The 13,916-nt window shown below is 41.8% G+C and overlaps 1 protein-coding gene across 1 annotated transcript in view; it reads left to right on the top strand.

Annotated features, from left to right (window-relative positions):
- The first annotated feature begins 1,238 nt into the window (after nt 1–1,238).
- CWH43 (cell wall biogenesis 43 C-terminal homolog) overlaps nt 1,239–13,916 on the top strand; it is a 32,417-nt gene continuing 19,739 nt past the window's right edge. Inside the window, exons 1-7 of the mRNA XM_082051383.1 lie at nt 1,239–1,357; nt 2,223–2,414; nt 6,491–6,611; nt 6,758–6,912; nt 8,266–8,467; nt 9,398–9,486; nt 11,376–11,630. Coding sequence (XP_081907509.1) covers nt 1,315–1,357; nt 2,223–2,414; nt 6,491–6,611; nt 6,758–6,912; nt 8,266–8,467; nt 9,398–9,486; nt 11,376–11,630 — 1,057 coding nt within the window. The 5' untranslated portion in view covers nt 1,239–1,314. The remainder of the gene's footprint in view (nt 1,358–2,222; nt 2,415–6,490; nt 6,612–6,757; nt 6,913–8,265; nt 8,468–9,397; nt 9,487–11,375; nt 11,631–13,916) is intronic.

Raw genomic sequence — 13,916 nt, 5'->3', positions numbered from 1 at the left:
TTAGTACTCTGCCTCTCAAATATATTGTGTTAGGAATGTATTGCTACTAATAGGTCATATTTATCAGGTGTCGGGGGTTTACTCCTATGAATGTGGAGTTTCATAGGTGGAAAGGAAAGAAAATGCAGATCATAAGGTTTATTTAGGATGGGGTAGCAGGTTTAACGCAAATGAGAAAATATAGCTGGCAGTTTCATAGGGGGGTGTATAAGGATCGACAAAACTTAAGAAGATGACACATTCCAAGTGCAAAAGGGTTTTTTAGTTCTTAGTTACAAATTCACCTTTCATGCCAAAACCAAAATTCTAAAATTCAGATTTTGCTTATGTGCAAGAACTTTGCTATTGTGCAAGAACTTGGCAGTTGTGATCATGGCTGGGTTCATATACCTCAATTCTAAAATTAACAAATGAAGCAGCTTAAGTCTCAACGCAGGAATCTCAGCAAACCAAATGTTGCTTTTGGAGCTTTTTGCACACAGGATTGCTTATCACAAGTCTTCAGTCTGCTATAAAGCATTATGATGAGCACAGCAACAATCTGAACACCCCCCTCCCAACCCTCTAAAAAGACAGGTAATAACAGTTAATCAACCATGTATTTATGTGACCAGCAAGTGGGTCAGCTCCTCTGTTCCCTGTCAGTCTGCAGGATGACAACCCTTCGCATCTCTTTTGCTACTTGGTGTGACTATCCAGTGGACAAACACTCCTTTGCCGACACAGCAGTGAAGAGGCAAGATCTACTCACCCTTCCTGGTCACAGGGCTGTGAAGAATCAACTCCAACACGCCTGGTTTAACTGAACGTCTCTTCACCACCACCTCCCGACACGCCATCCTCCATAGCTGTGGAGCCATCTCGGCATTGGCTTTGCCACCGTGACCACCTCTGGACTCAATGATCCTTGCGGGTCCCTTCCAACTCAGGATATTCTATGATTCTCTGTGACCGCACAGCCACCAGCGCTGTGTGGCCCTGCTGGGGCTCAGCCGGCTCCCCAGCCACCCTCCATGCTCGGCCAGAACATCAGTCTTCTCCCTCGCCGGCCAGGGCACAAGGATGAAAGGGACAATTGGCCCTCAGCAGCCAGAAGCCTGAAGGAGCCACCATTTCTGTCAGCAAGGGCAGGTGGGCCAAGGCCGGTGTGTTGAGTGGCGGTGACCCGGAGACGTCCCTCGCACCGTAGCGCTCCGCCAGGCGGCGCAGCGGCGGGCGGGGTGAGGCGTGGTGGGCGGCAGCGCCCTCCCCGCACGCGGGCCTCGGCTCCGGGCGAAGTGCCCGCCGAGCCGGGTCGGACGGTGCCGCGGGGCGATGTTCCCCCTGTGGAGGGCCGTTCTCTCGGAGACCGTACTGGGTAGGTAGCGGCGCTGCTGGGGCCGGCGGGCTGTGCGGGGTCGCGGTGGAGGTGCCGGTCAGCCTCCCTCAGCCCCGCCTGGGAGCCCTGCGGAGGGCTGTCCTGGGAACGCCGTAGCGGGGCGGCCCCGGCAGCGTGTCCTGGGGCTCACCGTCCGCGGGGAGGGACGACGGAAAGCCCCTCCGCTGGAAGTGAGCGAACAGCGGTCACTGCTGAGGGTTCTTTTTGCCCTCCTAGCGCTGGAATGCCGTTTGTCTCTTGGATCAGCCCGGGATTTACTTCCTGCTCTCAGCCAGGTGTTTGCACAGGTGTTGGCAGAGCCGGTACCGAACGGGTCCCAGCGCCGAAGGGGCTCCTGGAGTCCGGTCCCCGCGGGCGCTGGCGGCATCTCCTGCAGCGCGGAGGGGTGAGCACAGCTGGTGTGCCCGGACAGGTGTCCTGAGGGGACAGCCGCGCTGCGGTTTGCTGGGATAAAGCGGTTAGACACGGATCTGGCTTCGGGGAGCCCTGAGACTGTGGGTGGACTACTTATGTAGCCAGCGTTGTTCCCTGTGAACCCCAGCCCTTTCCTAGCTGGAGCGCTCCTGCGCTGAACATCTAAGTAGGAACCACGGCCTGAGTGAATTAAGAGCTGTTTTCTTCTCTTCATTCTGATCCCGGGAAAATGTGTTTATTTAACTTGAAATAGCAAGTGTTTGTTCAGAGAAAGTGGCTACTGTTACTTGAACTACTTTCAAATACATTTGATAATTAACCTTTGTTATTCTACTTTGGAACTATAAATTAGTATATTTTTAAGTAATCTCCAGGAAACCATGCTGTTGAATATCTATGATTTTTTTTCTCTCTTCCTCTTTTTTTTTAGGCTACATTTCTTGGTCTCTTTACCATGCACTGCCACCGATGATCTATTACTTCCCTCTTCAGACGCTAGCACTCACGGGCCTAGAATTATTTGCTGTTGCCTTCTTTTCTCCAGTATTCTTGATATTTGCCCCTTTTTGGAGGTTGGCTAACAACAAGTACATCCTAGCCCTTCTGAGACTGACTACGGTTGGTAAGTATGCACCATAGTGAGTTATAGATTCCATCTGGGTATCAAAGCATAAGAATAAAGATTCCAAATAGCCTCAAAATTCAGATGATTCTGAAAAGAGACAGGAATAAGAAGTTTTTGCTCTCCTCGAAGTCACGCTTTTCTTTTTCTCTCAAGCTTTTAGATATGGTCAAAGGAATATTGTTTCCATCCATTGTGTTGGTTTTTAGACCAGTACTGCATAATTAAAGTAAAATTAAAGTAAAATCTCATTTCACTTTTATTTCTAGAAGCTTTTAAATTAATATTTTTAAATTAAATTGTGCCCAATAGGAAAATAATTTTTGACACTGCACAGAGATGGGCAGAGTGGGTGTCTTTCGTATAGCAGTTTTGTATCTGTGGCAATGAGCAGAGACAAGACGTTACAGAACAGCTTTGGGCTATTGTGAAAGTAATCTGCGGTGAGCAAAATGTTCTTTTTGGTACTTACTTTCTGAACCAGGTTTTTATTTTGTTAAAGCATATGTTTTTGTTGTTGTTGTTAAATATGTCTATATGTCTGTAGCATATTGATGAGATTGTAGGCTCATCCTGTCTGTGAGATGACTCTCATATTGTCAGTTGCACAGGAAGAAAGTTTGATCTTATATTCAAGATAAAACTGCCTCACTACCCATTCCACATGCTCTCCTGTAAACCAAGACTTGCTGGGATTCCCTCTTTGGTCTTCAGCTGACTGTTGCAAGTCTTGGTTTTTGTTGACTTTCTGGAAGTTGGTTGGGAAAAGGTTTGGCAGCTACAGCCACATTCAGAATCAAGTTATTGCTAATGAGTTTGCAACACCTGGATGAACTCAGAGGAGACAAAGGTCTCTGTCCTGCGGACAGAGCAAATGCTGCTGGTAACTGATGTCTTTCAGAAGCAGCAGCTTTTGGCTTCTGTTTCACAAGCAGCAGTTCCTGGCTCTTCATTTATCAACATAAGGTGATAAGCAGAGAATCACTTTCCATATAATCATCTTCTTTTATTGGAAGAAGACAGAACAGTATCTTCTGACTTACTTTCACTACATGACTTTAGTTTTAAAACCAATTCTTTCTCTTTATCTCTAAAAGATATTAGAACTGAACACAGCTCATTGGTTTCACCAGTTTAGATGAAGCATGTTTTTACCATGTTCTTTTATTTTTCTACTCTTTCTGTCATAACCATCCTAATACTTTTTTGGTTGGTTTTTAATAAGGTTTTCAGTGAGCAGGCTTCTACTTCAGCTTTCTGCATCAGTGCTCAGTGCATTGTTTTCTACAAGATCTGTTAATTTAGAAACTAGTAATGAGTGTAAACATTTCAAATTGCAGCCTGCATTCCTTCAGATATCACAGTAACACAAAATCCTTCAGATTACCTTGCTATGTTTACTAGTTCACTTTGCCAGAAGAGACGGAGATTGCTTAAATGTGTAATTTTTGTTCTGCTAAGTAAAAGAGCAATGACAGTCCTATAATGGAATCTAAAGTCTGTTGGTTTATGCTTGTTTGCTTCACCTGAATCACAAGCTCCTAAAGATATTAACTACAAACAGAAAGCCAGCACCTTCAGTAGTAATCTGGGGAAGGGGTGTGTTAGTGGAGGTGCTCAGAGAAGGACCCCAGAGCATGGGGAAACTGAAGCTGTGCTCACCCTCACTTTTGGGCTAACCTGAGCATTGCTGTATGTAGGTATCACAGAATCACAGAATGTTAGGGATTGGAAGGGACCTCAAAATCCAATCCCCCTGCCAGAGCAGGAAGACTTAGATGCGGCTACACAGGAATGTGTCCAGGCAGGTTTTGAATGTCTCCAGAGAAGGAGACTCCGCAACCTCCCTGGGCAGCCTGTTCCAGTGCTCTGTTACCCTCACTGAGAAGAAGTTTCTTCTCAAATTTAAGTGGAACCTCTTGTGTTCCAGTTTGTACCCATTACTCCTTGTCTTACCATTGGTTGTCATCAAGAAGAGCCTGGCTCTATCCTCGTGACACTCACCCTTTATATATTTGTAAACATTAATAAGGTCACCCCTCAGTCTCCTCCAAACTAAAGAGACCCAGCTTCCCTCAGCCTTTCCTAGCTATGACCTCCCCTTCGTTCCTGCCAGAGCAGGAATTGTTCCCATAGTTACCATATTGCTTTGCTGTTTCCATCTCCCAGACACTCCAAGTATTGTCCAACTCTTGGCAAGTCTACATTGTATTCTCTCCCAGCTCTACTATACTTTCTGTTCTCCTAACCTGTTGCCCTATAGTGAGCATTAGCATTTGGGCAAGAGCATGTTCCTCACCCTCTTTGTCTCCAGCAAGGTGTTTAGCAGCCAGTGGTAAATCTCACTGTTTACTTGCCTCCCTACTGCGGGTTCTCAGGTTATCCAGATGCCCTTGCACAGGCAGCACCGGGCTTTATGACTTCCCATTCACTTGGTTCTCGTTGCTTCATCCTATCTTTTAAATTATTTCTGTCCTATTATGTTGTGCTCCTTTTTCTCCTGTTCCTCATTTTTTTGTGCTTTCTTTCCTTCTTTATACCTAGACCTTTGGGGCTTGTTGAACAAAATCAGGCAGAACAATCTATGCCATGTGTGCTCCACCCCATTCCACTGGAAATACTCAGTCATCAATTTCACAATAAAAAAATCTGGGAATTCTTCATGCTTAGCTAAAACCAGAATATTTTGGGGGTTGTTTGTTTGTTCATTTTGAAGGAAAGACTATTCCTTTAGTCATCACTATCTTTCTTTTTGCCTTTTCAGGAAGCTTTATTTTCTCTGAAACCTTTGTTTTAATTTCTGCATCCACTCATACTACTTGATTTTGTGTTCTATTAAAAAAACAAACAAACAACAGACAACAAACCAACAACAATGAACTACCCCTGTGTTAGTGTCCATTCGAATCTATGTCTTCAGACAATACACAGTAAATTTGGATAGATGTGTTCATATTTTGGGTGTACTTGCGCAGCAGCAAAAGGTGTGTCTGCTGTTAGCAGGCAAACCCACGCAAGCTTTAATCTGGCTGGCACAAGTGATGAAAGATTTGAAGAGGCAGAGTTGCAGATTTCAGCACAATTGAGCGACAGAAATCAGTGTGCCTTGTACATGCAGTCTCTGCTGAAGTCCTTACCCAAACATCTTCACTACATCTTGATTTCATGTTACCATCTTTCCTCTAAGTTTTGCACCTTTTACTTTGAGCAGAATGAGCAAATAGACAGTTGGAGGGTTCCTAGCGTGCATTGCGAAAATCAGTGGCTCCTTTTCTGGCCTCCCTTGCTTAATGTCTCTTCAGGTTTGACTCACACTCACTTAGCAAATGGCTGGTAGCAAAATGATGTTGCTTCTCCTGCTGTGTGTCCCTGGTTCTGGGTCAGAATTTGCCACACTGACTGAAGTTAAAAGAATGTGTGTGACCCATAGTCACTTGAATTGCAAACCTGCTAGCAGTGTTTAAAACTGGTGATAAAGGCAAGGTCACTGTGCTCTGGCAAATGACAGAGATGCATGTGCATGGTCTCTTCCAGTGACTGGGGGAGTGACAATTTCCAGTAACAAGGTGACACAGGCTACTAATGACCCCTCTGACTCCAGATGCTGGGCCAGAGGAAACCTTGTTCACACACACCAAGGCAGTTGCCTTGTGCAATGTATGGTGACTGCTCCTTTCTAAAACAACATGGCTTTTGCCCCAGTGCACTTTCACAGCTTTTGAGTTATGTAGGTGTGCTGTTGAGGACTATCTGTATGCTTAGATATTTTATCCATATATCCTGATTATGGAGTCAATGACCATAAATACTCAAATTGAGGCAATCACTGGGATAATTGCTTCCTGTTATTTTTTTTCCTAAAAATGGTAGCTGCTATAATGTCATATATACCCAGTTTCTATCCATACCTACATTTCTTTGGTTTGTTTAAAAATGTCTAGTGTCCTGTGTTTTCAGATGAATGGTGCAGCCATCCAAATTACAGACAAGATTGAACTAATGCACAGAAAATCCTTATTACCTGATGTATATTGCCCATTAAAGCAACCTCTGTATGTGTGTGTGTTTTTTTGTAGGAAGCTTAGCATCATACCAGGCACCAAATGCTTCAATCAGACTATTCGTCTTGGCTGCAGGTGTTTCTACCTCACTGCTGGTTCAAATGGTAACATGGTGGTCAGGAAACAGTTTACAAAGGTATTTTTTTCATACTGATAGGATGTCAACTGGCACTTCTTTATATTAAAAAAGTTGTGTGTTCTGTTTTTTTTTCCTTCCCACGAATTTAAGATATGTTTTTTTCCTCTCAAATGCACCAGTATTTCTAAAACTGATTCTTACAGGTTCATCAGGATATGGGGCTTCATGCTAGGCAAGATAATGCTCCTTGTTCTTCGCATCTGGTACACATCACTAAACCCAGTCTGGAGCTCACAAGCTGCCAATACTGTCATACTGATAATTGGTTTTATAGCAGCAGTGGAGCGAATTTATTCAGGTAAGCGTATTACAGCAAAGATGGCAGTTAGGAAAACATACTAAGGTTTGCCTATCTATATGTCACTGGGTTTTGATTCTTTCCTCAACCCACCTCACCCCCACTACCCCGGTACAGTCTGTTTTTAGACCTGATGCATGAGCATTGCAGGCTTCAGAAACCATGGGATTTCCACCATCTACCATGGGAGAAACCATCTACCCCTAACGTGGCAGAATCAATATCACAATTCATACAAGTTGTAGTAAGATGGTGTTGGAACTGCCATCTAATTGTGGTATCTATAATGTGACGGTAAACCAAACAAAGGCATAACCTAGACCAATAAAACCAGACTGGGTTGTCCTCATTCCAACATGAAACGGCTGTGGTATTTGTTACTTTCTTAATTGAGCCTGCTCTTTGAGTTTCTTTGCCAGTGCATATTCTTTGACAGAGAAGGGGCGACAGGACAAAACTGGGGATGTGGCAAAATAAACAGAAAGAATTGGAAGAGTAGACAAGTTGTCCTGGTCAAAATTTGTCTGAGTTCTTGGAGAGTCTGGACAGAGTACACAGCAGTGTGGGAGGCACAGGCTGAGCACATTGGGAAACTCTGAGGGTAGTATTGCCAAGGAAGACGATGAGGTTGGCTTAGTTAGCTAAGGCAGCTCATGTTAAATTCTCAGAAGTTCCTTCCTTCTCAGTATAACCTGAATGAATTAACTAAAAGACAAGACCTTATCTGTGTGTAAGTAGGTATAAGTTGGCATCATGTGTATTGTTTGTAGACTTGCATTGCGTGATATAAATTAAACCCGAGCTGTCATCATAATTTGGAAAGGGAATCTACCACAGGGCATTAGGAAGGGAGTCTGTCTTCTTCCCAGGTAACAAAGCAATATGTCTGTGCAATTAAAGGCACTGTTTTCTCCTTATGAGAGAAGATCTAAAGTGCACGGAAAAAGGAGAAGGAAGGGAGTTTATTTTTGGCTTCTTTCAAAGTGTCAGGTTTTGTTCTTATCAGAGTTTAGAGTTACAGAAAACAGAATACTCTGAACAAATTCTAATAACTTTTCTGCTGATTTTCAAAGCCAATTTAATTATTTAAATTCCAGTAGTATGAAGAATAATCATATGGGCAGGTTGCCATTTTTGTACACTTAAGGTGAGTAGCTTTTCCTGACAGACATAGGAATGTTATCAGAGACTTTTTTGTCTTATCGATTTCCACAAATGATCAGATAAGCTAGTGTTTGTCTGAGCCAGTAATTTATTCTGGTAATTTAGTGATCTTGGCTATTTCTTTTTCACATTAACCCTTTCTAATAGGATTTGACAGTTTTCTCAGCTACATTTCTATTCTTATTCTAGGTGGAGATGAGAGGAAACAAGAAGCAAACAAAACTGGTAATGCAGTTAAAGAGACTGTTTCCCACTCTCGTTGGCTTTTGTCAGGGGTTGCTTTTGGCAGCCTCCTGTTCCTCACCCTGTGGATATTTGGGGAAGTCTCTTTAATTTCTAGATGGGCAGTAAGTGGTCATCCCCATACAGGTCCAGATCCTAATCCATATGGGTAAGTATTTTTTAATTATTATTATGATAATTTAAACAAAACAGTAATCAAAAGCCACTGCTCTTTCAGTGACAAATTAAAACTCAACCAGATGATGGTATAGGAACTTTACATAGAATAAAGTGGGTACAAGGTACTTCACACAGAGGACTTGTGGATTCATTCTTGATTTCAGATACCTCTGGGCATTGTGTCTAAACCAATAAATCTTAAAATTTTCTGATGCAGCATTATTTTTATTTCAGCAATGAAAAACTTGATTTGCCATATTGAAAACCCATTTTTAAATTAGGACTGAGGTTTAAGGACTTATAAAGGAATTTCTTCTTTGACTGTCCGGATGGTCATGTTAGAATTGATCTTCCTTTATCATCTGCGTGGCTGGAGCCACACATCCTGCCTTTCCCACAGTCTTAATGCTGTGTGTTGCTCACCTGGAATCCAAAAATCTAGAAAGAGACCAGGTTAGTTATTCTGAGTCAGCTACCTGTAGCAGCAGGTGAGATAGTTAATAATTTGGAATTAGTGTAGACAAGAGCTACCCAAGATCAATAGCAATGTTAGATGCTATAAGATCCCCTATTTGACGTGAAGAAAATACTTCTTTCGGGGGTGGATTCCTCCTTCTCATTTTCTCTGAGTTATTTTTACCTTTTTGTGCCTAGCATTTCAGTGGAGTGAATATGGCTCACTCATTCATTATGATGAACTGCCATTATTTTCAATTGGATATTATGTCCAGTAAAGGGGAGAAAATTTAGCAGAGTGTGAAATAAAGACAATTTGTGCTCAAATTGAGCTCTGTTTAAAATAAAAGGAATATAAAATATTGCCAAGCATCCTTGTCTGTATGTCTAGAAGGTTCTTTTTCAATGCCAGGTGTTTAAAAAATTGCATTAATGTATGATTTGTTTTTCCTCGTTGTATTAGAGGTACAGTTCTGTTGGGTCTGGCTCATGGACTGATGCTTTCATTTTGGAGCTGGTCTTCTGTCACCAGTTTTGCCTGGTTTCTTGTAGGTAGGTGCAAATCCTGAGCAGAACTTTCATTTCTGTTACCCTATTCCCTTTACTCAAGCCCTGTGACCCTACACCACATCTCAGAAAATTCAATTGCTAATCAAAGCAACCTTTTCTCTGTCACAAACTGCAGTATGCATGTCTGACCAGTGGACTAAAGGTTACAGGCCAAATGTACAGGCCATTGCAGAGCACTGTTGTTCCCTTCACAGCCCCTGTTGAGGTTCACATGAGTAGCCTCTCAGTTCTCACTATCCGCATTGTGTAAGGCTACATCTGGGGTTATGGGGCTGAGATGACACAAGCTCCTTGATTGTGCAATAGGTACAATACCTTGTAATTTAATGAGCAGTTCACCCAGAGGCAAGCTCGCCTCCTGTCTCCTTAGGTGTCAGGAACCTCTAGGTAGTAAAATAATATGAACATCAAAGCAGTTCTGCTGGATCAATATATCCATGAATCAATCTGCATACAGTGGATCTTGGGTGCTGGGAAGAGGGATTAAAGTGCTGAATCTGGACATCCATTTTCAGGAGAATGGTATATCTATGCTGTGGAGCAAGTAGGAGGAGATGGAAATAATTCTGCTATTGAACTATGGAGACATGTGTTTTCCATACCTTCTCAGAATGGATGGATGGATGCAGCTTGGTTTAATTTGTTGGCCCATCTGAGTGAAATTTAGTGGTGTAAATGCTGTTTAATAAAAACATAAATCTGCTTAATTTTTTGCCTTAGCTAATTGTTTGCAGATGTTTATATCAAGAAGACAAAGCTGTACTTCCTACAAATGTTTAATAATAAGTTGAGACATATCAAAATGCAGAAACCAAAGGAAATTATGAGTTATGTTTGTCTGTGCTCTTGTTCATCTTCTCTTTTGGAGCACTTAAGAGCCAACACTTTCAAATCATTTTCCATGACCTTGAAGAAAAGATACTTAATGCAAACTGAGTTTCTCCTAGTGAGGAACCAAAATATAATACCAAATATCAGGAAGGTCACAATAAAGGCACAAGAGTTGGCAATGTTTAAACCATCAGTTGCCCAAATAATTTACCTTTTGCTGCAGATGTTAGTTTTAAGAAATGTGTGTGCACACTGTGATGTGAGTACGAGCATTTCATTTGTGATGTACATACATTGCTAATTTGGAGCAAGTACAGAATGGTTCTTCAGCTGATTCAAACGTATTCTAAAATGCTCAGAATCTTGCTACAGAAGAGTAATTAAAAATGTTTCTATACATTTGCTATCATGATGTGAAAGTTAGTAAACATTTTCTTACCTACAATAAAGTTTTAAAACAAAGTTGTCCTGTTATAGAAAGTTTCTGTAGTTGTTAATTTTCTGTTTGGGGTCAAATCCCATCACAGTCAAAGACAGTGTGGTAAATCAAGGATCTTACAGTCAGTATAAGATTAATAGTTGTTTTCTTGCCCATTATAGGGTTATCTAAAGGAGGCAAGATCGGGGAAAGATACCTTCTCTTCACATTAATGTGTCTGGTTCTTTCTATATTATATTAAAGGAAGTTCATGACAGGCAGAGCTGTTAACCTCTTAAAAACTGCATCATCCCTCTGTTGTGCTGGGAGAGGTCTGTGTAAGAAAAACTGTTCAGTTTTGGCTCTTTATAATGTTTTTTTTGCTGTCTTTTTGCTGTAGTGTTTTCAGCTGAATATGCAATCTTTAAGACAATAAGATACTGGCAAAAGTAAATCTTTGGCTACTCGGAATAACTGTGCTTCTAGTGATGCAGTTCTCAGGGCTGCAAAGCACAGTTATCTTTCCCAGACTCTCTTTTTTTCCTAGACACAGTGTGAAAAAGAAGGTGGAGGATAATATACTTGACTGTAACTTAACCTATTATTTTCTATCCCTGCACAGGTTTAGCGTCTTCGGCTGGGCTCCTTTATTTACACACCTGGAGTGCTGCTGTTGCAGGCAACATTCTCGCTGTCTTTACTATGTGTGTGTGGCCTCAACTGGCTGGACGCTTTATCAGCTGTCTGCATCCCGGGAAAGCCATGAGTACAGCCGTGTTTACCTACGTTCTTGAATTATTCTTCTGTGTATGGTGTACAGCTTATAAATTTGTACCTGGAGGAATTTACGTTAGAGAAAGCTCTCATCTTCTTTTAGGTACATTTGTGACTATGAACAAATACACATATGTTTGCTTGAGACTCAAACAGATGCTTCAAATGTATCTAGTTTATAAATAGTCTTTCTGAATGCGCAGCTCCTGTTTGATTTCCAATGGTAAGAGTTTCTATAAGAAAATTAGACATCAAAAAAATAATCTACTTGTTTCTTTACTGTTAGAAATAGTTTTAAATGTGGGCAGAAAATGGAATTATCCGAGGGAAAATGACAAAGGGCAGAAGTCTGATAACTCAGTACACAACTGAGAAAGAGATCTATTAATCAGTCACCCTATGAATACGGCTGCACTGTGGTCCAGGGTGTGACTGCACCTGTGTGTTGGCTGCCTGAGATAACAGTATGGTACTGCAGATGGCAATGTAGCTTCTGGAAACTCAGGGGCTTCTGAAGGCTCTGTTACTACAGCTGTAACACACTTCAGTGTGTTATTTAGCCCTGCTCTGAAGAGCAAAGCGCAGCACCCTGCTGATCTAGCTAGTCTGCGCTTGAGACCTGAGCTTCATTTCCATGTGGCTCTACCTTCTGCTTTGTGGACACACCAGTGTGTTTTGAGAAATGTTGATAAGCTTACGGTGTCAAAAACATGCAAGCAGGAGCGAGAGATAAGAAATTGTCAGGTATTTGACAATGAGGAAGAATTGAGGTGAGCAAATACAAAAGTTTTAGCAAAATGATCCCTTGATGAAGGTGGAGAGGTGGAAATGAACCCAACCCTTTCTGGTTTTGTCTCCACAGTTATCTTCTTAATAGGTACTAATGTGTTTCAGTAGCATATTTCACTAATTATATTTAAACAATGCCAAACATTGTCTTGAGCCAAGTGTGTGGCACACTTTAAAATATGAGGCATTATCCTTTATTTTGTTTGAAAGGGATTAATCAATGCTGTGCTTGACTTGTTGCTCCAATGGTTTTAGATTTCCTAAATGTCTTTGCAATCAGTTTCTGTCACTCCAGTTTCTTAGTCTCCACATGTGTTCCACATATTACAACAATCACGTGCAGAGTTTCAGTTTATTATGTTTTGAGGAGAGTTCCTGTAATGTCTTGCACTTTTCTTTGTTCTGAAAGCACTCAGGAGGTCCGCAGAAACAGTAATCTCAGCTATTTTAATTTTATTTTTTGAAGTTATATGAAGAAAGCATGTGGTAGAGGAGTGTCAATTGCTTTCTTGAGTAATGCTTTGACAAAAGACAAGCTGTTACGTCAAATTCTTTTCTCACTTCCTTTGAAATACACGCTTGTGATTAATTCACCTGACATGATCACTGGATAGTAACACAGAGATGGCCCCGAGTTTCTCCTTGGTAGAAAGAGAACTGTGACCTGAATCCATCTCAGCTGATGGCGCTATATGAGTTTATATTCCATCTGAGAATCCATCTTCTCTCTTTTTGATGGCCACTGCATTTCTTATCAAAGATTTGCAAATTATACCATGAGACTGTGTATTTGTTGCTGCGCTTCTTCCCTTACAGCTTGGCTTTCTGTCAAACTGCTTGTTTTCTTCTGGTTTCTTTCAGGTGCAAGTGCTATTTCTTGCCTTCTCCTCTTGTCCAATATCCTGCCTTTCTCTTGCCACAGTTTGGGTAGGGAACTGCACCAAGGAAAGTGACAATGAAAGTAAGATCATTATATTCAAAACTTCTGTGCCACTTCACTGTGATGTAACATGATGCTGAGGGGTCGGATCCCTGGTCTTCCATCAGCTTTCACAGTTTTGAATCAGTCTTCCTTTGAGAAGGGTTTTGTGTGTTCTTCCTTCTCCATTGCACTAGGCCCAGCTTCCTGGTTTGCAAAACTTCACTGCAACTAGTGTAACAAGTAAGGACAATAAGAAGATACTGAGTAATGGTTATTTTATCCTCAGCTATAACTCTGAAATAAAGCTTGACTTCTATAGTTTATGAACTATGCCACAGAGATATTAAGGGCATACACCTTCTCCAGCAGAGCGCTTATCCAATTCATTATGTTTTCTTTGTGGGTGACTGGATCTTTTAGCTCATAAGGGATGGGAAAAGAGCTTGTACTGTTAGTCTGAACTACCTATTGAAAAGATACCCTTGCAGTGCAGGGCAACAGTACGCTGAAGTAATTTACTAGCTTTTAAAATGTATCTACAGGCGTGCTTAGTTGCCTGTTCTTAAAAAGCACAGCTGGTTCTGTTGGCTCTGGAGCTCAAGAGTATAAGATGCTGCCACGTTAAACCAGCCTCCCAACCTGCTGCAGTCTGCTTACACTGTTTTTAAAACAAACTGC

This window comes from Streptopelia decaocto, assembly GCF_964273445.1.
Source record: "Streptopelia decaocto genome assembly, chromosome: 4".
In the NCBI taxonomy this organism is placed as follows: Eukaryota; Metazoa; Chordata; class Aves; order Columbiformes; family Columbidae; genus Streptopelia; species Streptopelia decaocto.
This window is presented reverse-complemented; position numbering and strand designations above follow the sequence as displayed.